Genomic DNA, 24962 nt, shown 5'->3' with positions numbered 1-24962 from the left:
AATACATTTTATTGGTCTCAATTTTTGATTTGTTCAATATCAGTAGAAACAAATAACTGTTCACCCACAGGTGGTTGTAAAGATAAACACATGATGACACGAGATCAGAGTCTCTATCAGCCTCCTCCTGCTGCAAACATTGAGGAGATGAAAAGGAAACAGATTATGGAACAGAAAGCCTTTGCCCTCCTCAAAGAAATACTGAGTAAGTATAACACACTGTTATGGTCATAAATCAAACTATATTAATCTATAATTTATTGTATTAATGCAATGCAAATAATTATACAGTATTTCACAGTCGATTTTTGTGTGGGTTCGTCTCCCCCTGGAGGACTGCGTCAGCATTGTAAAAATACTGACGTGAATGAAAAAATATAATTAATAAAAACTATAATTAATTATATTAAAACAATAATATTTATATATGATTCATTGTTGGAATTTATTTAGAATTTAGGAAAAATCAAAATGCCTGAAACAGTTTTTTTTAATGCAAGGCATTTCAAAGGTTTGCTTTTTAAGGTCTGCAGAGAACAGAAGTAGAGCTACACTCATTTGTAACTTTAAATAAAGTCTTGACTTTCAAATATAAGCATCACTGAGATTATTTTTTTGGGTGCCCTGCCTTGGGGGATCAAAGCGTCTCCACCACCGATTTCCACAATTTACTAATAGGCAAATTATAAATGTATACTTTGCCATATTTCGTTTTTCATGCTTTCTGAAAATCTTTCCCTCGTCAGACATATTGTTTCTGATTGGAAGGCAGCCAGAGCGACGGTCCTGCTGCTTTAGTTCAGGGTTAACACGGTCGTCACACTCGTCAGACAATAGTGCATCTCTTGTTGACTTCAAATCCAATAACAAAAAACCTCCAACTTGACACCCAGCCTCTGACTCGCTGTTTCCCCAGCATCAGGGCCCTCACATGAATAATGATAATAATAGTTTCTTCATGTATTCATGCCATCAGATTGTGCAGGATGTGATTTAACTGTCTGCACAACAGGGTTCCTCTTTGATACATTTGAACAGTGAAAGATTGCATTCACTATTCAGAGAGGATTAATGCACGCTTGATATTTTACTTTCTTTTCAACTGTACTGTACTTTATAAAAGGTTTCAAAATTGTGAATAGTAACAATTCAATTGCTTATAAAAACACTTGTTCCTAAACAGTTTCACGCTTGCTTTGGACAAAGGTATTTTTAAATAGGAAGGTTTTACCAAAGATGCATGCGTTTGTGAAATAGTGAGCATACGACTCGATAAATGAGACATTGATTAAACTTTACAAAAACCACAGATTGTAAACGGATGTTTCGATATAGTTTTGCTGTTATTAGTTCATCAATAATTGTCTTTGTTTTTGATGCTTCGTTCACCGTGATATACAGTTTATGGGTGAAATATTACTGTATGAATGTATTGATCCGTGTGAACTGAACTTTGAGCTGGATCTTATGGACTTGCATACTGATAGGAAAGTTAAAAAGGTTTGTGGATTCTATGTTTGCTTCATGTTTGCTGTAGAGGGAGACAAATGTGTTTAAGTATCACTTCAATTAAAAGGCAGACAGTATCAATATGAATGTATTTCACACCTGGGCGTGGTTACTAAATGATTAATAAACATCTCCCTTTTCCTGATATGAACGTCATCTTCTTTGTGGTTAGTATGGAGGTGTTGATTTTAAAAATCTGCTGTGAAAGACAGATTTTTGGTATTTTGCTCTGAAGTCAGAATTTCCGTGTTGACTTCTGACCAGATATTTTGCACAGGAATGCACAGTCTTACTATGACTTGATGGGGCACTCTTCTCTACTGCGGTTTTACTCCATGGTTCGTTTAATAAACGGGGTACTTTTTTTTTTTTTTTACACAGAACAAGCTTTCTGCTGCTGTTGAACAAACAAATGTATAAAATAAACACATCTGTCTCCCTCTACAGCAAACATGAAGCAAACATAGATTGCACAAACCTTTTTAACTTTCCTGTCAGTGTGCAAGTCCATCAGATCTCGCTCAAAGTTTAGTTCACACGGAAAAATACATATTTCAAATAAAACATAAATAAATTCCATTTTGCTGCGTCCAGTTCAGGGTCCAGTTATTGTGCATGCTGGCTGACTGTCACACTGTCATAGCTTACTAGGACACTTGAGTCATATGTATTGTTTTGTATTTGTCAGCCCGGACGCCAGGAATTTCTTTTTGTCGTTGAATGTTTCTGCAACTCCCGTAAAGGTTGAGCAATAATATTAAATTATCAAATGTCATCACGAATATTGTTCATATGTGTGGTCATGCATTCATTGTTCCTAAACATCAAATACTAAACCAAACACAGTATATTATTCCATTCATTTCAAACTTATAGTCAATAGCACACAACAACATATTTACTTTCACCTCGTTTGGAGGCGTCATTTGTCATCTTGAAAATAGTTTTACTTTTTCTATTGCATGCTCAACATGGCCACAGATATCACAGCTGGGAATAATAATCCTCAATAGTTGCAGCATCTGTTTTGATGAACTCTTGTTCCCTTTTGTTGCAGCCTACATGGGGTTTATGTGGATGCTGCTGCTGCTGGCGTACGGCCAGAGAGATCCCAACGCCTTTTTCCTGAACCGTCACATCAGGAATAGCTTCAGTAGCAAGACCTCAGACAGCATGAGTCTTAGAGATGTGTTCACTTGGGCCAACACATCGCTATTAAGTAACCTTTTTGGAGTTTATCAAGGTAAGAATGCATCGCTAATACAGAGGAGTAGCCCCGTTGTTTAAATTATAGAACCAAATGGTTTGGTGTCAGCGCTGCAAAGAAAGGTATGTGGTTTTAGCAGAGTTGGTTTACTGAATTACACAAGCAGTGTCAGCACAATGCCTCGTCTCAAATCAGATTTTCTAAAATTGTTTGTGCCAAAAGAGTGTTGGTGTAAAAGCTTTTTAAAATCACAGTTGCTGTATCTCAGTTCTTATATTATGTATCTTACCAGTACTAAGTAGTGTTTAGGGTTAGGATTATATTAGACTTAGATTTGCACCAAGACAAAATTACTGGCCAAAACTGGCCAAAGTGGTTAAGCATTGGACGCACAGAGACAACAGACCAAATACCTGACTTTCATTTAGCACTGCCTGAGAAAATCAGGAACAAATAAAATGTTGTGTTCAAGGATACATCACGGATGGGAACTCAAAGCTTGTGGGTAAAGCCCGTCTTCGTCAGCTGAGAGTGATGAGGGACTCCTGTCAGACTGCCGGCCCTATGCTCCAGTTTGCACCAGACTGTAATGCTCCATATTCATGGGAGGTGGAGGACATGGGCTCCTATGACACTGGCTGGAACCAGTCTGTGAGGGATAACATCTCAACAAGCACATCCAGGCCATGGACGTACCAGACACAGTCTCAGCTCAGAGCTTATCCCATCTGGGGTAAAATGGTGCTCTACAGGGGAGGTGGCTATGTTGCAGAGCTTGGCCCGGATTCACAAAATGCTAGCAGGTATCAGCAATATGGAATGCATCTTTCCTTTTTCATAAACCCTAGACCCTAACCCCCATTCCTATTCATTGTTTAAGTTGTGTTAAGAGGTTGTACATGGGGGTTATATATTATTTTAGCCCTGATTTGTAAGTTGAATTTGATACCTAACATGTTTTAAAAAAAATATAGATTGTGTTTTTTTCTTCTACCTTGTGACTTGATATACATGTTTTGAAAATGAATGAATGAATGAATGAATGAAAAGTACTTTATTAATCTCCAAGGAGAAATTAAAAAAAACAAAATCTCCTTGGAGATTAATAAAGTACATTTCATTCATTCATTCATTTTTCAAAACAGGTATATCAGGTCACAAGGTAGAAGAAAAAAACACAATCTATATTTAAATTTTTTTTTTTTTTTTTAAATATTCAGGCTTAGAAGGTTATGTGACCTATTTAGCATTCAATGTATTTACATTAAACAGATAGAGATGTTGAAAGCTGGTGTAAAATACTATTTATAGACAAGTGCAACACATACATATAGGAAACAGATTCAGCAAAACTATTCTTGTGTACTTCATCTGCAGCACCCTTGAGAACCTGTTCAGGAATACATGGCTGGACGTGTACACAAGGGCGGTCTTTGTCGAGTTCACCGTTTATAATGCTAATGTCAACCTCTTCTGCATCGTCACACTCTTGCTGGAGACCACAGCTGCAGGTAAGGTTGAGTGTTTCCTTTGAAAAGAGCAACATTACTCAATCCCAATTCACGCAGTGAATGCAAGCTAACTCCTAACTGGAGGTCCGTCGGTCAGCTGGAGCCACCGTCTGCCTTCCGCCCAGCAAAGTAGTCTTCTGGTGGCGGGGTAGGAAGAAACCAAAAGCTAGCTTGTTAGCATGTTCATTTCAATAGATAACTCTGCAACACAAAATATACAGAACATTAGGTACATTTTGAAGTAACAGTTCACCCCAAAATCACCAGTGGAGCTTTTTTTAAAAAAAAAAAAAATCAATCAATCTTGTTTTGGTATGAGTGGACAAATAGAATAATACTATAGGCATCAGGCATGTGGTGCTCAAAGCGGCAAAATCCATAAAAAATTGTGTTATTGTAAAAATTGTTATTGTAACATCAATCTGTGCGTGTCATACCAATCTGTCGGATTTTGTTGCTTCTTTTTAATTTAACTGTAATTTCCCGCCATAAACATTGGTATACACTAGGTCAATGAGGTCATGATAGTCTGCGTGTGTTTGAACAATATTGTTCCTGTTAATTTCATAGGAGCCTTTCAGTTCCACAGCGAACTGCGGAGTGTTCGTCTTTACCAATCAACTGGCGGTCTTCACATCTTCGTTATGGCAGCTGAGATCCTATACCTGCTTTTCATCCTCTATTACATGTTCCTGCAGGTCTGTACTCAACATCATGATTACAACATATGCTGACAGGGTTTACCAGTTTGTCACTTGGATTTGAAATGATTTTTGAAATTTTCTTCTCCCTATTTTAACACAGTTTTGTTTTGTACTGTATTGGAAGATTTTCTCTGTTGATCTGCTAAGGAAGAACGAAGTCTTTGACTCAAAATTGTCTTTTCTTCGTTTATTCTTTATTCTTGCAGCAGCCTTATACATGTAGAGGGTTCCCCCTCCAAGCCACAGTGAAACAAGCAAAAACACTGAGTCATTGCCTGTGTTTGACCTTTTGTCCTTTGGTCGTTGAGATCAAAGAAGTCACAATTTCCCTTACCCTGGGAAATCAACCCCCTATCTGTTCACAAACTCGCCTCTTATACATACTGAAGGAAAACAGGCCTTTGATATACTTCCCCCTATCCCATTTGGTTGAAACCATCTTTGAGAAACATTTAAATCAGTTTAGACTCTATCTTCACATAACCTTACAATACTGTATATTTACCATTACACTACATAATTGAGGGGACACTCTATTTTAGTTTTCATATTTCTGAGACAATAAGGTCACATTGTGTGTCCTTCGTTGCGTCCCCTTTAGACTGTTTTGTGATACAGGGATTCACGGTTAGTTTTTTTGCGTGACCAGTACAGGTAAAACATCTACACCCAGCCTTTTCATGATGTAAATATTCTTCCATGAAAACACATAGCTCACAAGTATATTAGGAAGAATGCTTGTGCTTGAAATCGACATTTTAGAAAAGGCTTGATTTTTCTCCCTAAAAGAATTTATGTAACAAAACCATGCTGATGCCCACAAACTGGCTCCGATACAGATGACAACCATCTCTTCTCTTTTCCCGGCAGGGCAAATTGATGAAGCAGCAGCGCTGGGCTTACTTTAGAAGCAAGTGGAACGTTCTCGAGCTGACTATCATCTTACTGACCTGGAGTGCCGTGGCTGTCTTCGTCAAGAGGACTCTGCTCGGGAACCGCGAAATGACCTACTACCAGAACCACAAGGACCAGTGAGACTGACATACACTGTGCTAAACCTTAGCTTTGAGCTTGCAAGACATGCAAAAACAAGTGTTAAGCCAACGCTCGTGTCGTGTAGAAGATGTGCAGTGGGCTTTACATCGTGGTTTCGCTCCAATCTTTCCTGTGTGCGTAGATTTGCCAGTTTTTATGAGACGGCCACAGCAGACTCGGTGCTCCAGTATCTGATCGCCTTCTTGGTCCTGCTGGCCACCTTCAAACTGTGGCACCTGCTCAGATTGAACCCCAAGATGAACATGATCACCGCCACACTGCAGCGGGCCTGGAATGACATATCCTCTTTTCTTATGGTCATTGTGATTATGTTCGTGGCGTATTCCGTTGCGGTGAGTGTCCCCATTACCAAGACCTTCCCGCTTTACAAAGACCTATATATATATATATACATGCAAGTATATATATATTTCAAAGTGGTCTTGTATCTTGCGGTATACGTTGCTCCAATAAGGCACTTTTAGAAAAGTGAAGGAAGTTCACTAAAACTTTAAATAAAATTTAACACAGCGAGTAGAGTAGCAGGTAGATTAAAATACATTAAACTTTTCCCACTGCTTGAGGGTATATAGGGATTCAATATTTAAAATATGTGTTTGTGTGTATTGGAGTTATTGTGCAGAGATGGTAATTTTAATATATATAATATATCCACATTTTTATTTTCTAATTTACAGTATATGTTCTCTATAGTTAGAATGGCAATATATGATCAGTCAATTAAAAAATGACCTAATCTCAGGCCATTATCTCCAAAAGCAATATTTTGATTTCTGTAAAACTGAAGGCTTTATGGACAGAAAATATTTGAGTTTTCCCCCCGTTGATATAATTGTTGATCTTTCTCTAGTCCAACGTGATTTATGGCTGGAAGATGTCCTCATACAGAACTTTAACAGACGCTCTCCTGACCGTCATCAGATTGCAGATAGGCATCTTTAACTATGCCGAGGTAAGTGAGCTCCTCCCCACTCAGAAATTTGCAATGTGGGATACTTTCCGGAGTAATAATAAGTAATAATATGGTTGTGAGCAGTATCCATGAGCATGAAGAAGGATTGTTCCTCATCAGCTCAAACTGATACTGATGTCTCACTGATGCACTGTTTGCCAGGTCTTGGACGACACCCCCGTGCTTGGCGGATTACTATTTGGTTCCTGTGTTGTGTTGATGACGTTCGTGGTGCTCAATCTTCTCCTCTCAGTGATCCTGGTGGCATTCCATCAAGAGCAAATACATCACAGGGTAACGTTCATCCCGATTCATTTTAAGCAACTTATCAAGGTTTTTAGATTAAATTTAAAGTCTAATTGAATTTTTTTTTTGATACAGTATATTATTGAAGGCATACTGCACAATGTTTCGGGTAATACACCAATCCATTGCCATCGTTTCACTGTTATTCTGTCGGGTTTGTCCATTCTTAAGTAACTGTCTAAATTGCATCATGGGTCAAAAACACATGATATTTCCTCAGCAGTGAGTAGCGTTGAGAGCATCTCTCCAGGATGTCCTATCATTTTAAAATGATTTTGTACTCCCTCCTCTCTTACCCAGCCTTCAGACGAAGAGGAGATTGTCGACCTGATGCTGAAGAATATCTGCAGTGTTTTTGGGATCGGACATAAAGACACAAAAGACATCCAAGGGCCTGATGTGAACGAGGACGGTGGCTCGACCCTGAATTAAAGCAGAAATACCTCTTAACAATACCGAGATTGATGGACGAAAAAATCTGTCATCTGACAACTCAGTAAACACAGAGGAACAATGGTTAATGTAGTTGTATTTGTATTTACTTATATCCACATTTGTTCTTTATTATTCTTTGCTTGAGCGGGAGGTCATCCTAAATTACTCCATGAAAAAATATTTAATGAAATAAAATATAAGCATACACAGTTTGGAGTGGACCGCCACAAAACCTTGATTGAGTCCAATCATATTCTGAAAGGACTTTAACAGAAAGCTCTTTCATACTGTTGAATGACCTAGAAAAATATGAAAGTTTAAAAGTATACTTACTGAAATATAACCTGCATAGATGTTATACGTTGTATAATTCTTAGAATGGGGATTGTATAATATATCCTGTGTAATGAATTAATTATATATGAATTATGTAGGTATGACATATGAAGCTGATGTTGAACTACAAAATAAAAGCTTTTCAAAATCTCCTCCATGAGCAAACATCAAATAATTTGATGAACCAACGTACCTCTAATTTCAGACTAGATTTAAAAAGAAATGGTCCATAGTCACAAACTAATTCCATTTCTGATTCATAGTAGACCATTTTAAGGTGTCACCAAGAGACAATCAATTATATTCATATAAAGTTTTATTTTTAAAAAAAATGAATATGACGCTTTGAACAAGCTCGCCTGAAAGAAAGAAAGACAGACAGACAGACAGACAGACAGACAGACAGAAAGAATGAAAGAGAGAAAGAAAGAAAGAAAGAAAAAGAAAGAAGTTGGTCCGCCATAAGACATTCCAACATTGGGCATCTCTTGCTTTTGTTAGGGTTTAGAATGAACTTGATTTGACCGTATGACTGCTGGACTGAGAAAACTAATTTTACTTTAGTGTAATACAGCTAGAATAATGACGTGCTGAAAAGTTACCACAGTTCAACCCCAAAAAGTTATTCTTCCTGAGATCCTATGAAACCTGTCTCCGAGCTTGTTGCTTTTGACGTGGTTCTCGGGAGCAACAATTCTTTGACGAGATACTATTTCTTGTGATATTAACTCTCCTGCAGTTATAACCCAGAGAAGAGATGGTCTTATTAAAACCTTCTGGGATATCATAAAGAAACAAACAATGGACAAATCTTGGCAAATGACTTCATTTCAAGGTTATCAGCTCAGCCTGACTCTTAACATGATGTGGGTGTCTCATTTAAATAGTTTTTGGTAATTTCACTGAGCGACAGGCAGTTAAAACAACATCCGTCTGTAATAAACGAGCAAACTGTGCGTGGGTGTATCATGCAGTATCTGATCAAGAATATGTGGTACATTTTCCATCTCTTTTACTTCATGCATACCATGTCATGTTTTTACTGGCAAAAAACATAAAGCGGCATAGTTTCCAATGGATAAATCATGGTTCTTACTTATTTCCCTACTAGTCGTAAATAAATAGAAAGCCAAGATAAAGATTTTTTTTAAACATAATAAAGTAGGTCTACTTTGATTTTCTACATGACAAATTTAGTTTCAAAGACAGAATAATGCACAAATGTTGACTAAGTTATTAATATCCTTATTTCACTAAAGTATTAAAAGCAGAACATTGTAATACGTCATATGTTTGGGGTTAATAGTGGGGTTATTATAATCACTCCTATTTGACACATGTCGCCTCAAATGTTTCCAGCAGAAAAAAAATTCAAGGATGTTGTGGTGAGTTGATGCGTCATATTGCATTAAAAACACAAGTGGGATGTTCACTTCTTTATAAGGTAGTGATTCCAGTAGCTTTGTCTCACTCTCTGTGCTGTGTTTCACTCACAGGAAACACTCAGCGACACTTTACTGAAGAATTGAACATGTTTCTTTTCAAACTGCTTGTATTCACCTTAACTTTTTATGAACTCATTGTTGATTTGGATGCTAGAACAACTTGCCCAAAAGGTATAGTATGAATTTATTGAGCTAAGTTTTCTCTTAATTCTGGATAATGCTGTAAAATACACTACCATGTTTAGCTTGCCAACTTCAACGTATTATTTGTGTGTTTTTCACATTATAATAATTCAAGGTCAAAGAGTAACTAAAGGACGTTGTGAAAGCTGCCCCAGTGAAACTTTCCAGCCTGAAGATAATGATTACCAAATCTGCAAAGCATGTACAAAGTGTGATGTTGGTAAGTTTTAAAGCTTCGCAATGATATATATTACACACAAATTTCAACACAATACTGTAAACAATAGCTGATAAACCTCCATGATATTTGACTCGTATAGCTCCAACATAATGAATTTGTTCATAGAGCCAAAATGTTGCATCAAACTGATTCACTTTGTGCTGAAGAAGAAAGCTTTGTTTTAATTCTCATCTGATGAAATTTGTTGTTATTTTTGTTTTAGAGTCAGGAAGTGTTGTTGAAAAGAAGTGCACAAAAAAGACAAACACAAAATGTCAGTGCCGTGGAGAATTTGTTCCCAGGGAAAGTGATTCCTCCACTTGCAAATGTGACGTTGGATTTGGGCTAAACCGTGACCGTTGTTCAAAATGTGAAGATGGATATTTCAGTTCACAAATCAACTCGGGCTGTCAAAAATGGAGAGAGTAAGTCTGCTGTATGAATGTGTCTTTAAAACTCTGAACCCGACACACTATATATAGACATATACATATAGACGTATTCACAAATGATCTCAACCATGTCTTTTTCTTGTTGTTTATGGCTGTATCCTTTTTTACTCTAGATGTAAATGCGGAGTGAAAAAGCCTGGAACCAGAACTACGGATGTCACCTGTAATGTCGAGTCACAGGGCTGTAGTGATGCAAGTCATTCTTACATCCCTACACCAAGTAACACTTATATCACTAACGCCACCACATCAAACAACATGGTTTCTCTAATCACACGCTTAACATCCCATCATTCACATGAGAGGGCCCATACTCAAAAGATGCATACTATTGCCACCACCATCGCGGCTGCTGCAGGACACACAGACGCCAACATTGTCACAGGTAAAACATATGCCGCTATCTCACATAATCTCAAAAAGTTGTAAAGCTCATTAAGTAACCTCTAGCTTGCTTGTCTTGCTCAGGTGTGACCTTCCTCATACTTGGAATTATTGGACTGCTCCTCCTGACCGCTGTGATCTGCAAGCTGCACATTACTCCTCAACCAATAGCACGAAGTATGTTGCATGATTAAAAGTAAAGTGATGGAAAAAATCTGTTATTTGGTTTCTTGCCAAGGGTTATGGAAGCTACTGATTTTAAGATGAGTGTCGCTGATTTTACGACGATAGTTAGTGATACGACTCAGGTGTTTTCAAGCTGAATATGAAGCAACAGGCAGCAGAGTGGTTAGCTTAGCTTAGCACAAAGGCTGGAAGCAGAGGGAACAGCTAACCACTTACTGTACAAACAACTTTAGGGCTTGTTCGTTCACTTGTTGTTTGTTTAGTGTAAAAGTGATACATCCCATGGTCATGGGGGATTAGATGGAGGACTACTTCTCCGTACTGTAACTTCCTGGAGTCCCCGTAAGGTTGCCACAGAGCCAGCAGAGACTCAAGGTCTTTCTGCTTTACACTAAGCTAACCGCCTGTACTTTTTATATTTGCTGTAGAGACAAACATGAAAGAAACATATTGATCTTCTTATCTAACCCTCGGAAAAAAAAGTGAACAAGCATATTTCATGTCAATGTATTCTTTCAACCATTGAACTCGTTGGGCATGTTAAAGTGAAAGATAATGAGTTTAAATATTTATAATGGTTGAAATTATATATATATATATATATACATATATATATATATATATATATATATATATATACATATATATATATATATACATATATATATATATATATATATATATATATATATATATATACATATATATATATATATATATATATATACATATATATATATATATACATATATATATATATATATATATATATATATATATATATATATATATATATATATATATATATATATATATATAGTGGATATAAAGAGTATATGTTTTAAATCAATTATCCTTTCATTTTTGTTTTCAGAAAATGACTCATTGTGTCGAAGGCCAGTTGAGGAAAGCGGCGAGAGCAGTCTGTCCTCTCTCAAACTGAATCCAGGGGAGCACTGACGTCCCAAATGAATCTGTCAACTAAGACTGTGAATTAGATAATCATTACACCAGTAATTTCATACCGACCACTTATATTTTCCTTGTATTGTCGGTTTTACAGTAGAAGATAGCCACTTGAGAACGACTGCGTCACTGTTTGTATTGTAGCAGATGTATGCAGTATGGTCAATATTTCCTTTTTGTTTGTTCTGGTGTAATAGAATATTGTGCAAATTATGTGAAAGAAACGTTTTGTTATTCAACTCTATGACAGTTTATAGTTAGATAGTAAAAGGTACCTTTTACTGCTGAAGGTGTCATGTTTTCTTTAGTAAGATCATTTTACTCAAATCAACTTGCTATGTATCCTTGTAATTTATAACACATTTGCAGATTTTTTTTTTTACAATAACCTCAGAGACCATATAGTATTTTATATTAAAAATCCTTGTTGCCCTCAGTAAAGTGCACATATATATATATACATATGTTTTGATGCTTTTTCAAGCTTTATAACTTTATATATAGTGATCTGGTTTAATGGGCCAAGAGACATAGTAAATACATTCCACTATCTTCATGCAGTCTGTCTGTCTCTATTTCTATTTGTCATGTTTTGATGATTCTGTTCTGTTCCACCAGTAGCTGAACTTTAAAGCTGAGAACATGCTTTCAGTGTTGTGTTGAGGGAGATCCCCTTGTGCTTTTTTTTTCCCACTGAGAGATACTTGCCCTCATGTTTTTGCTTCAGACGTTGGAAATATTGATGTCGTAAACGTGTAGACTTTCATGTTGTTTATGTCTCACTTTCCCCAGATCAGTACAGTCAGAGGAGTTATGAAGGCATACCCTCATTATTTACAAATGTTTCGCTAAGAAATCTGATAAACAAGCCTTAAAATCATAGGTGGCTTGGTGTGTATTTGGCTGGTTCTGTCTGACTAAATCTATCTTTAATTTTGGTTACAGCTCATTGATTCATTCAACTGCGCCCTCTGTTGGAATAAACTAACATTTCTTAGTTAAAACAGGTGAACAGTATCCAAATAATTTACTTTGGTGCAATACATGAATACAACAATATAAAAATACAGATGTTTTAGCTGTAAAATGTGAATGTGAAAGTAATAAAGAAAAAGTACTAAATTTGGCAACTATCATATACTATATCTATTTATAATATGAAGTCAGTGATTTAACCAAAATGTGTCGTTTTTTTTTTTATTACTTTTATTTAGTACCTATTTGTTTTAGATATAAAATATTAATCTGAAAAGTAACTGTCAAAGTAAAATAAAAGTAGTGGATAGTGACAAACATTGTACGTTTAAGTACAATGTTCCCCTCTAAAATGTAGGGGGGTAGAACTATAAAGTATCATACAACTTGAGTTCACCTTCATAACTTTCTTCACTAGTTGAAAAAACAACAAAATAGTTGCTATCTGACTGTTATTGTAAAGCTTGTTTTTTTTTTGTCAAATATTTTGTCTCAAAAAACACTGATGTCCTAAGAATATGTGAATAAATATTTGGCCTTTTGACAATTAAACTTCGCAACTGAGTCTTTCCAATCGTAACAGAGAGTATGCACCCACTGTAGACTGGAAACGGTCCCTACAGACACTTACCGTAAATGTCAGTAAATCAGGAAGTTGGTGTTAGAAGAAATTAGCAGGCTAACCAAACCCTTTCTTTCTGTAGGAATAGCTTCAACTTACCTCATCGAATAACCACAATTAATGCCACTGACTGAAAATATACAACAAAGGGTAACTTCTAGACAGCTGTTATCACAAATCATTGTCATAGATTAGTGAAAACATCACACGAATGTTAATCTAGAGGGTTCTGTTTTTCTTTTTTTTCTTTTTTTTTTTAGTTCTATGACGTTTTTTCTTCTTCTCAGTATTCCTTTGTCTTTATCTTTGTATTTCTTTTTCATTTTGATATAATTAATTTCTTTGTTGACCAATAAGCAGTGGGCTACAGAGGTCTGACAAGATCTCTTTTGTCTGACTTATTTAATCTATCTGATTTCACGCAGCTCCCTCTGCCACAAAAAGTTGTAAACAACTTATGCCTCACATTTGTAGTAGCTTCTTTCACAATACCCAAACAATTCCCCTTTAGGACAAAACAACATGAAAACTTCAGCAGGTGATTAACAGTTTACTCTATTTTTCATATAAATCTCTGTTGGTTCTGTAGATGTCAGATTACAAAGAATTTGTCTACTTCTGAATTCAGAACCATCAAATGCCATACCATAACCTTTTGTGAGTTTGTATATTATCACACTCTAAAACAACGCAGCGTTCCACCCACCCACCACAATCGTGCATAGCATTGAGACGGAAACTCCAGCTGTCTACAGTGTCTGCATTGCCTTTTGCGGCTACATAATGACGACTCACACTGCTGACAACGACGTACATACGCACGTCTATGGTTATCTCACATCCTGAACACGTGGTTGTGAGTGAATGTGAGTGACTGAGTCAGAGGTAAATGTACTGCTGGTACAGTTTCGATAGGTGTGATTTTCGGCGGGGGGATGTCACTACAACATTAAAACACATGATTTGGTGTTACTATTGCACACTGTCCCATAATCTAAGGCAGGGGTTGCAAATTGTGTGACGTAGTAGCTTAACCAATGGTACACCAACATTAAGTTCACACCCAGAATGAAGCGCAACACACAAAATCTCGGCAAATGAAGACCACAACAAACACCAGACTCTCCCTGCATGCATATTAATCATATCGAAGTAAGCTTTCATTGTGAGTCAGAGTGGACACATACACAGAGTTATTCATTGACTCTATAGCGCCCACTACATCTGGATAAAGCTCAATAACAACAACAACAACAACAACAACAACAGTAAGGCTGCAATAAATAATTTCTTTCATTACGGATAAGTCTTTTGATTATGTTATGAATACTTGATTGATAATATGGTATATTTCTTTTTGTTTTACATCTCTAGACTGCTTTTTTTGTGCAATTAACTAAGATCAATTTATTATAATATTACAGAGAAAAAAAACACCCAATCACAAAACTGTGACAAGTTGGACTCAGCCAATGTTTGCTTGATAGCTCATAACTGACAAACCATTTGATCAATTTCCAAATTGTTAATAATTGAATTTCTGTCAATTGAACATACTAGTCATTTCAGTGCTACTCTACAGCGTGTCGCATGGAAAGTCCCTCCTTCTGCATCAAATGCCAACAAACCAAAACACATTACAAGATGACAGCAGTAAATTCTGAAATAAATTATAATGCATTTCTACTCCTGCATCTTAGATGCTATACTTGTCCACCATTTAAAATAAGATGTTTGCACCGCACAATGAACTGCAAAAAAACATTTCTAACCATGTTTCTTACTTTAAAAAAAAGAAAGAAAAGTAATCTTGGTCTTTTGAAAAGCCTGAACAAAAATTCTTACTGGTTTAACATCTCTGAAATACTCACAGCATGTGACCCTCTAAGATTTGATTTGACTACTAATAGTCAAATCAAACCCTTTGGTTCTACCCCTTAACTTAATCCTGTGGTTGTGAGGGATGCGGCTGAAAAGTCAGGGAAACCCTTCATGCAGAGGAGTTTAGGCTCACAGGGTGTAGAAAGGTAGAATTTACTGCAGGGACCTGTTTTACAAATTAACTTATGTTATGCAGGTTGCTTATATTGTGTCTTTACCTTGCATTCGGGTTTTCCAGGAACTAAACTGAGTCATATTCAGAATATTGAAATTGCTTATGGTTGTTCATTATATTGTCTGGAAAAAGAGGATCACTGCTGAGTTGAAGTCTTATGTTACAAACCATTCCTTAACAATGGTAACACATGAGATAAGATTACATTTCCATTTAACTATTGTATAGCACATAAAGGTGCAGAAGTATGAATGGAGAGAGATGACTTCACACCTACAGAGGTATTAAGAACTGATCTTTTCACAGATCAGCTATAACAACTGCATTATTTGATTTACACTTCAGATTTCTTGACTCTTTTTTTGTGAATTATCACATATCACAAAAGGACAGTTGCTTTCAAATCACAATCAAAATCTCTGGTTTAAATAATCCGAAGAGAGAACTAAAAGAGAACTAAAAGTTTGACGATAAAGAATTAAAGAGCCAAACCATATTTGTTTGCTCGAGAAAGATGATATATTATGACTGTTGTATCTATTTCATTAGTTAGATTCATTTGTTATTTTTGTATTTGCTTTTTGTTGACACTGGAGCACAGTGGTCCCGTAGTAGGTGGAGGTCTCAATGTCCAGTGATGCACTAGAAGGCAACACTTTTTTCCACCAGAGAAAGAGAGGACTGCACAGGAAATGTTTGCTTCTGATCAAAACAATAAGATCAACCCAAACTGCAAATCCAGACTGGATATTAGTTACAATCCGACTGAAATGATCCATCAATGGGTTTTTTAGTTTAGTTTTTCTCTTTGACAAATAGCCCCAACATAAACACTTTTAAAGTCATCCCTCATAAAATGCAGATCTTTTAGAAATTTGGAAACATATAGTTGCAAGATATTTTCAAGAGTAAAAGACTAGTTAAATGTATTTTCAGGTTCACAGAATGGATTTTAAGACTTACAATCATGTTGAGGTACTATTTTTGTATTGACTTTTCAGGAAAGAATTGTTCAGGGAAAAAACATCGGAAATCAGAGATCAGCCGACACTGTACTTCAGTGACCAAACCTGAAACATGTAAGGATCTGGACATTTCCAAAGCTAGAACCCTGTTTTCGATCATATAAAGAGCCACTCTTGTCTGAAGTTTGACCATGTTTCTGTTGTGATATCCGAGCGTGCAGGAGGTGGTTAAACTGCCTTATCTACAGTTTCTGCAGAAGTCTTTAATGTCAAAAAACACTTGCTTTAGGAAAACATCTCAAATGCAGGTCTATATTAGTGAATACATGCTAATGTCTCTGTTTTGTCTTTATACATCTGTCCCACCTTTATGCTACGTAAGCAGTCTGCTTTTGACGAACAAACACCTGGCTGCCCTTCTAAAGCTAAGCTCAATAGACTCTCTCAGCGAGCTAACCACACTCACATCCCACTCTGACGTCAGCAAACAGCCACAATAAAACCCTGAAGGCACGAGCAGAGCTCTGGTCATAATGGTTCCTCAGAGACTTTCCATGGCAGTAATGTGTGTAATGAGTATCTGGACTATAGCTGCAGGCTGTGGTGAGAGACAGGAGGAGATAGATGGACAATGCTGTGACCTGTGTCGCCCAGGTAAAACGTTTATATATATATATATATATATATATATATATATATATATATATATATATATATATATATATATATATATATATATATATATATATATAATCATTATACTCTTTAAAATGAGATTAAATGTGTGTTTCATATTAATCTGTGTTTCATATTAATTTGTTAAACTGTTTCACGTACGTGTGTGGATGTTAACCATATTCTTGAGAGTGACTGATTTAATTGGTTTATTATTTTGAAGGTACACATAGGAATGGTTTTTGCACAAAGCAGCAAACTGACTGTAAGCCCTGTGGAGAGGGCTACTACTCGGACAACTATAACTTGTTGGACAGATGTGAGGATTGTCGGTCGTGCCAACACGGTAAGCCTGTGATTAATGGTAAATATTTTTCATTATAAAGAAAAATGATGTTCCTGCTCTCTGTGGATCTCTTGACAGTTGATGTAGCCAATGCATTTAAGTCAAGACAAGACACTGTTATCACATATAAGCCATGTGGCTTCTGTTCTTGTCTTTCTACAGATTATGTTGAGAAATGTACACCGACCACAAATGCTAAATGTTCGTGCCGTTCTGGTTTCCTGTGCTCCGACAATTTCTGTTCAAAGTGTGAGAAAAACCAATGCGTCAAGGGGGAGAAACTAAAGAAGACAGGTGAGTGTACTTTAAAAAAACAAACAAAAAAAAAACAATAAATATGTTGTGATTTTTCAAATCATTACTGCTAGCACAAAACTGGTTGGAGGATGTCAGTTACTGTACTAATTGTTTGGACGGGGAAGACCCAGGACACGCTGGAGGGATTATATCTCCTGGGAACGCCTCGGGGTCGCCCAGAACGAGCTGGAAAATGTTGCGGGTGAGAGGGAAGCCTGGGTCGGTCTGCTGGGTGTGCTGCCACCGCGACCCGACCCCGGATAAGCGGCGGAAAATGGATGGATGGGAAGCTCAGTGTCAAGAAGTTTACCAGAGTGTTTGCCACAGGAAATGCGAGCAGGGTTGACTGACACGTGTTATCGTTCTTTGTTCAGACGTCAAACTCAAAGATGACCTTTTCAATAAGGGGAAGATAGAATGCAGCGTACTCAACATCACACGACTTTTACACCAGTCATCTCAGCTGTGGTTATACTTCAACAAGAGCTCCGCCATGCGAGCAGCTCTGTGAGGCTCCGCTCCGCCCTGAGTTAAATGTCGTTGTCAGCATGCCAACAGGCTGATGCTGAAATGTTGTAATGTTTACCATGTACACCATCTGAGTTTAGATAGTTTGCTATCCATCACCAAACGCAAAGTACAGCGGCGGCTGAACGTCATTCATTTTCAAATATTTCCAAAAGTAATACAAATGTCAACCTCATGTTGGCGACAGAGAAAATAGCAAAGTTGTTGACAATAATTCAGTGAAGGCCAAATGTGGACAAAAATCTTCCATGAATGAACAAATGGTGGTGGACTCACGTTTCTGTCCGTCTGTCTGTCTGTCTCTGCAGAAAGTGCCGTGGGTCACATGTTGATACAATATTCATATGCCTGTGAGCCTCAACCTCCAAACCCTATGCCCAACACAAATTTAGACGTTAAAGAGGATCTCTGCAGTAAGTGGAAGTAAAATAAATGTTTTATGTACTGTTACACAAATGCAAAATGACAATAAAGCTGAGTTGAACTTATTTAACTTGATCTTTCACCAGAGACGGACAAAGAAGGAATAGACTCCATTAATCTGACCCTTGGCATCGGCTTTGTCTTGACTTCTCTCACCCTCCTTGTGTTGCTGTCTTATGCCTCGATGAAGAAGCTGAGGAAGCACAAAGAATGTAAGTGGGCTTTAATGGAAATACACGTACACACACACACACACACACACACACACACACACACACACACACACACACACACACACACACACACACACACACACACACATACATATACATACTGAACATAATAAATTGATTTTCATACAAACAGTTTTTCAGAAGGATAAGATGTTTCCACTTTCTTCAAAAAACTGTTCACATATTTTGTAATCTCCATTACTTACTATTTACTATTTTTAATACAAAAATGTAAGAAAATAAACATTTCAAAAATAAAATATTATATTTTAATTAAGATACAAACAAAACTGTAGTAAAAATGTAAAAATTGTACACATTACATACAAATTTGAAAATAAGCATCATCAGCAAATATGGTACATATGGGGAAGAAACACTTCAGGTTTAGGTGATGGATATAAGATTATGACATGACTGCAATGTGATGATGCTACTGATTTCAAAATATTTTGTTTGTATTTATTCTCTTACCCAGATAATTATCCAATGGAAGTCTTAGCAGTGTCCACTAATGCCAATGACTTTCACCTGTCGAAGGAGGAGAGTGGGCGTGAGCTCATGGAGGATGAATCAAAGAGCAACAGTTTGGGCATTCTGCGTCTGTAAAGTCTGTAAAATTACCACTTGTTGATAACAACTGTAAGATGACATGATGAGTCAGTTCACTATAATGATATTGATGTAATGGTACAAAGCATATATATATATATATATATATATATATATATATATATATATATATATATATATATATATATATATATATATATATACACACACACATATACTGTAATGTAATGATATTGATGTAATGGTACAAAGCATATATATATATATATATATATATATATATATATATATATATATATATATATATATATATATATATATACCCACACACACACACACACACACACACACACACACACACACACACACACACACACATATATAATATATACATATATTCATGCTGGGACAGCAGTAAAGGTGTGACCGTATGTGTACTTTTCTCTCTAGACATGCTAATTCAAGAAAATAGTGAGATAATGTGGATCCTGGTATAATATTCAGGGGAGTAGATGTTTTTCATGTAAAAAGTTTTATTTTTCTGTATTTCTTTTTGTAATTATATATCGATTAAAATAAATCCAAACGTTGGGTTTGCTATTGGGTGCACTTCCTCCATCCTCCATCGGGGGCGCTGTGGGGCGCGTTTCTGCAGACTGATCATATGACAGCTGGCTGCGTCCCACTTCCCTTCCTCGCTGGAAAAACGCCACATCTGACAACTGGGGAGGGAGAAACACAGACACAACCACCACAGGGGAGCGTGAACACCCGACCTCAAGATGCTGGCACTAGTTAACCGGCTTCTGGACTGGGTCAAGTCTCTGTTCTGGAAGGAGGAGATGGAGCTGACGCTGGTCGGCCTCCAGTATTCTGGGAAAACCACATTTGTAAACGTGATCGCTGTAAGTCTTCAGCTGCTAGCTACCTTGCTCGGGGTAGTGCTAATACTATTAGCGCTAATACTGGGATAACAGTTAAGCTAACTAGGTCTGGTTTGCAGATCCCAAAAACAACGCGACGTTACTCTTGGACGTTGGGACAGCAGCAGCCAAAGAAACACACCTTTAAAAACCAGTCCGATGTTGAGCTTGTGTCAACCGGTCAGCTGAGCTAACTCGTCTGCTGCTGCTGGGTCCTTGTCTGCTAGTTCCTCCTGTGTTGTGATTGTTCTGCACGCTAAACCTACACGCAGCACACATAGTGGCTCTGAGGGGACTCAATGGTATCTGTACTAAACGGTGGGGTCGTTACACACACGAAGCTCAGAGCCAGCAGGAAGTCAAATAAATGCATGTGGACCATAACAACAACCGATCACACGGAGGCCTCATAAGTCACAGGTGTCCTGAGCAAGTTGGAACTGGCATCCACAACAAAACTAAATAATCTGAGTGTTCTCAAGATGTTAGGAGGATTTTACATAGTTGGAGCTGACCCAGTGGCTGAATGGGTCAGTTATTATTCATTTTGTGGATAATATTTTGTTGTTGTTGACATATTTACAAAAAATATCTTGTCCTCAATTCTTGTTGGTGTACAATGCAGGTGGCCATTGACAAACCAATTAAATGTAGCATGTAACATCAACTGACATTGATGCTTTCCTACTGCAGCAGCTTTAAACGCAACTTGTGATTCAGTTTCACACACTGATTTTATATTTTGGTGTAACATTCTGTAACTGAGGTTGGAGAGCTTGTTTATATTTTTTTATGAAAGCCATTTATCTTGAGCAACTTTATGCAACTTTCAGATTTCTCAAGTGGTTTTCTGGTGGAGCTGTTTTTCACTAGCTAATCACTCGACAGCCACTGAGTTTTAACATAATATTGTGAAAAATAAGCCTGAGTTTCATGTTGGAAGTTGTGAGGGCTGTCATGACATTTTGCACACGTTATTTTAATCTGTGCGATTTAGGTACTTTCACAAAGTACACAAAGTTGTACATGTCTTTTCAACTGTTTTTTTTTTTTTTTTTAATATGTTGCATATCTCAAAATAGAGCTGAAGGAATACATTGATTACATGTTTCATATATTTATGTACTGAATATATTTACATTTTGAATTGTTGGTTGGACTCAACAAGCCATTTTAAGATGTCACCATCGGCATTAGAAAATTGACAGGCATATTTTCATAATTTGTAGACCATTAAAAGAACAAACAACTGGTGGATCAATCAGAAATTAAAATTGTTGTAAGAAATGCAGAATGTCAGTAACAATATCAAAAGTACATCTGATGTCACCACTGTCACTTTTACCAGAGAAGCTCTTACTACTGATGTTGATGTAAGTGTTCAGGACAAAGCAAACTACCAGTGTGTATTTTAGAGAAGAGAAAAAGAGAAGAAAAGTTCAGTTTGGATTTCGGTGCCTGAGGAGGAAGTTGGGTAACTCGATGTAACTCAGATCCTTCCTTCTGAAGAGACGAAAAAGAAAAATGCTCTGCGAGCCTGCAAAACAAAAGAGTGCATGAATTGTTGTGGGGGTGGATCCTTCTTCCCAGTCACAAGACTGCTGCACTCACTTCCACTTAGCTTCATCAGCTGACTCCAGCAGGTCATGTGCTGTAAAAAGTGCGTACAGCAGTCGATGCATGGTCGCGGGTTTGAGGAGGGCAGAGAGAAGAAATAGACACAGCTTGTGAGGTTTGATGTTAAATAGGGAATGCCACTGATTCTGTAAGACAAGGTTAATTTGTTTTCTGCTCACTTCCGTTTGCATCAATGAAAATTCCCGAAAGTAGGAGATATAGTGTTTGAAAACAATATTTAGGCCTACTCCGTTGGTTGTTTTAGTTTTAGGAGACCATTTGTGCTTTTTACAAATACCAGTCTCTGGCTTTTCCCAGTATCTTAGTAAACTCACTTTATAGTCATATATTGCAGTATTTATACACTGTATAGTGATCAGTTCTAGACTTCAAACTATGAGTATGTGTCACTGTAAAAGTACAAGAGATGCCATGCAGCATCTCATAATTATATTACATTTTTATAAAATAATTAAACACAGCGGCACAAATGTCTCTTACTGTTTTCCTTTATAGTTAGTGTGGATGTAGGATACAGCCTTAGGGATTGGTTACACACGTGGACATACACACACTGTATGTCCACTTACAACTCGTTCCGAGAACATACCTGATTATGTACTATGGCCAATTACAAATGTAAAGTGGAATATACTGTGGGACCCGTTATTTAATTGTCCACTAATGCCTCTATGTCTGTCCCACCTCACACTTTAATCAAAGCAGTTTTACTGTAAATTACTTGTATTTGTGTATTTCCTTTTAGTCTGGCCACTTCAGTGAAGACATGATCCCTACAGTCGGGTTCAATATGAGGAAGGTCACTAAAGGAAACGTCACGATCAAGGTATTTTTATACTTCTACATTAAATCAAACCAGGATACTTCTACATTTAATCAAACCAGGAGGCTGGTTTTACAAGGACATAATAGTTATTGATGATGTGCCCTTGATTCTGTACATGTAGATCTGGGATATAGGAGGGCAGCCACGGTTCAGGAGCATGTGGGAGCGGTACTGTCGGGGAGTTAATTCAATCGTGTGAGTATCAGTTTGGATTTTCAAGTTTTTCTGAAAAGCAAATGAGAATAAATCTAATGAGCACTGTGTGTTGAACTGTATGTACTGTAAATGTATGTAAAACAACTAATCATTTTGTTGTTGATGTTTTTAGATACATGGTTGACGCAGCAGATCGAGAAAAGGTGGAGGCATCTAGAAACGAGCTTCATAATTTATTAGACAAACCTCAGTTGCAAGGAATTCCTGTAAGTTTGATTTCTGCACCAGTCTTGCAAAACTGTGTGGGTTCTGCAGTTGCAGATTTCAATAGATCATTTTTGTTGTTGTAGGTTTTGGTACTCGGTAACAAAAGGGATCTTCCCAGTGCTCTAGATGAAAAGCAGCTCATTGAGAAAATGTAAGTATAAAAGATGGTGCAAATTTCTTAATGTATTTAATTTTACTATAGCTGATGGCCCATTTATGTCCTTTATTTTATGTACAGTTGTGCACTGTAGACTCCTAATGTTATGGAAATTGCCCTTTTTTTAATTCTTGTTTAGAGTTTTACTGGAGGAATAATTTGGGATTTAATATTAGAATACTGGTTTTCTTGTTTAATCCCATATCAGTTAACCCACCTTCATGCTAAAGATACAAAATTTAAAAAATAGGACATTTTTCTGGTTTAATTTCTCTTTTGTTAAAACCAGAGTGGTGTTAAGTTGTAGTTTACCGAAAGGAACTGGCTCCCTCTGCTGCCAGGTCAGAGACATTAGTGCTCATAAACTGGCCCACAAGCTGCAGATGAGTGAGACTGACGATCAGCCTGAACTCACTTCTGAACTTACGTCTGAACTCACTTCTGAACTTCCTACTCATAGTTATGTTGCACCTTATTTTCCCTTCAAAGGAATCTGGCAGCTATTCAGGACAGAGAGATATGCTGCTACTCAATTTCCTGCAAAGAGAAAGACAACATTGGTGAGTAACTTAAAGAGCTCTGTAAAGGAAACTATACGATATTAAGCTATTTAGTTCATTAATAATGCAACAATGTACATAGCAATTATTGCTTTTAGTTCGTAATTTTCTTAGATTTAGTGATTCGTTTCTTTTACTTTTGTCTTTTGGTAACATCAGGTTTCATTGTAAACATACTGTTTTGTGCAGTATGTGGCAAGCACTAAATAAGATTCTGAAAATATTATTTTGGGGTTCTGTGTAGCTGTTTACTAAATTGTATGCAATCATGTATTGTGTTGCTAGTGAGTTAGAAATGCCTGAATTATAAACTGATCCTCAGACTGACCCAGCTTGTTTCTTTGATTGCAGACATCACACTTCAGTGGCTCATCCAGCACTCAAAATCTAGGAGGAGCTGAAAATGGAGTTGTTGTCCAGCCCTTTTATTGTCATGCCCCCGACCCCCAACTCACACTTAAACTCACACGCTGCTCTGCTCGTGACACACAAGTATTTCCCCTCTGTTCACCTTGTGGTTCATTCACAAACCCTGATAATGCACTACTAAAGATGTGACTCTGATACCAAATTTAAGAAATGTTGTTGGCATTATTCGTCCTGTAAAGCTGTTCTTTAACTTGGAGGCGGAACATCATTTCAGTCTACCATTTAGGCATTACCTGGTTGATCACACCCTGTGTTTTTTATAACACTAATTAGGTGTACAACAACATTCTTGAAGGATGGTTCATACTGTCAAATAGGCCTCACATAACGAGAGATGTTATTCATGCAGTCGGATTTTGAGCTCTGCTCTGTGATCGTCTTTGATGACTGTCACCCTTCGCTTGATCAGGTTTTCTTCTTTCGTGAAAATGTTTTAGAAAACTGCATTTAGTCTGTACAAA

At 37.0% G+C, this 24962-nt stretch overlaps 3 protein-coding genes across 8 annotated transcripts in view; all 3 read left to right on the top strand.

Moving 5' to 3' along the window:
• Positions 1-8058, top strand: part of LOC137796151 (polycystin-1-like protein 2) — a 30345-nt gene extending 22287 nt beyond the window's left edge. For all 4 annotated transcript variants that reach the window (XM_068593872.1, XM_068593870.1, XM_068593871.1 and 1 more), the window contains 10 exons: positions 71-205; positions 2567-2752; positions 3189-3519; positions 4094-4227; positions 4798-4925; positions 5802-5962; positions 6109-6319; positions 6838-6939; positions 7102-7233; positions 7546-8058. In XM_068593872.1, the coding sequence (XP_068449973.1) occupies positions 71-205; positions 2567-2752; positions 3189-3519; positions 4094-4227; positions 4798-4925; positions 5802-5962; positions 6109-6319; positions 6838-6939; positions 7102-7233; positions 7546-7677 (1652 nt within the window). In that variant the 3' untranslated portion in view covers positions 7678-8058. The remainder of the gene's footprint in view (positions 1-70; positions 206-2566; positions 2753-3188; positions 3520-4093; positions 4228-4797; positions 4926-5801; positions 5963-6108; positions 6320-6837; positions 6940-7101; positions 7234-7545) is intronic.
• Positions 8059-9547: 1489 nt separating this feature from the next.
• si:ch73-361p23.3 (tumor necrosis factor receptor superfamily member 21) lies at positions 9548-12043 on the top strand. The gene is made up of 6 exons (XM_068595303.1): positions 9548-9632; positions 9760-9864; positions 10088-10289; positions 10430-10701; positions 10785-10877; positions 11761-12043. The coding sequence occupies exons 1-6, from the start codon at positions 9548-9550 to the stop codon at positions 11844-11846; spliced, it is 843 nt and encodes a 280-aa protein (XP_068451404.1). The 3' UTR covers positions 11847-12043.
• A 4960-nt stretch (positions 12044-17003) lies between these two features.
• Positions 17004-24652, top strand: arl8ba (ADP-ribosylation factor-like 8Ba). Of its 3 annotated transcripts, none has more exons than XM_068595230.1 (8): positions 17004-17124; positions 17369-17491; positions 17654-17785; positions 18625-18729; positions 18826-18951; positions 19451-19558; positions 22852-22932; positions 23054-23127. In XM_068595230.1, the coding sequence occupies exons 1-7, from the start codon at positions 17004-17006 to the stop codon at positions 22866-22868; spliced, it is 732 nt and encodes a 243-aa protein (XP_068451331.1). In that variant the 3' UTR covers positions 22869-22932; positions 23054-23127. The 3 variants fall into 3 exon arrangements, with proteins under 3 accessions (XP_068451331.1, XP_068451330.1, XP_068451332.1); XM_068595229.1 differs by having other exon boundaries at positions 19451-19582; positions 23054-23111; XM_068595231.1 differs by lacking the exons at positions 17004-17124; positions 17369-17491; positions 17654-17785; ... (1 more) ...; positions 18826-18951; positions 19451-19558 and adding exons at positions 20220-20450; positions 23261-23354; positions 23439-23506; positions 24002-24072; positions 24424-24652.
• The last annotated feature ends 310 nt before the right edge of the window (positions 24653-24962 follow it).

Source organism: Clinocottus analis, unplaced genomic scaffold (genome assembly GCF_023055335.1).
Source record: "Clinocottus analis isolate CAN_PGR_092001 unplaced genomic scaffold, fCliAna1.0.p SCAF_3, whole genome shotgun sequence".
NCBI lineage: Eukaryota > Metazoa > Chordata > Actinopteri > Perciformes > Cottidae > Clinocottus > Clinocottus analis.
The sequence above is the reverse complement of the archived record's forward strand: the minus strand, read 5'-3'. Positions and strand labels throughout refer to the sequence as shown.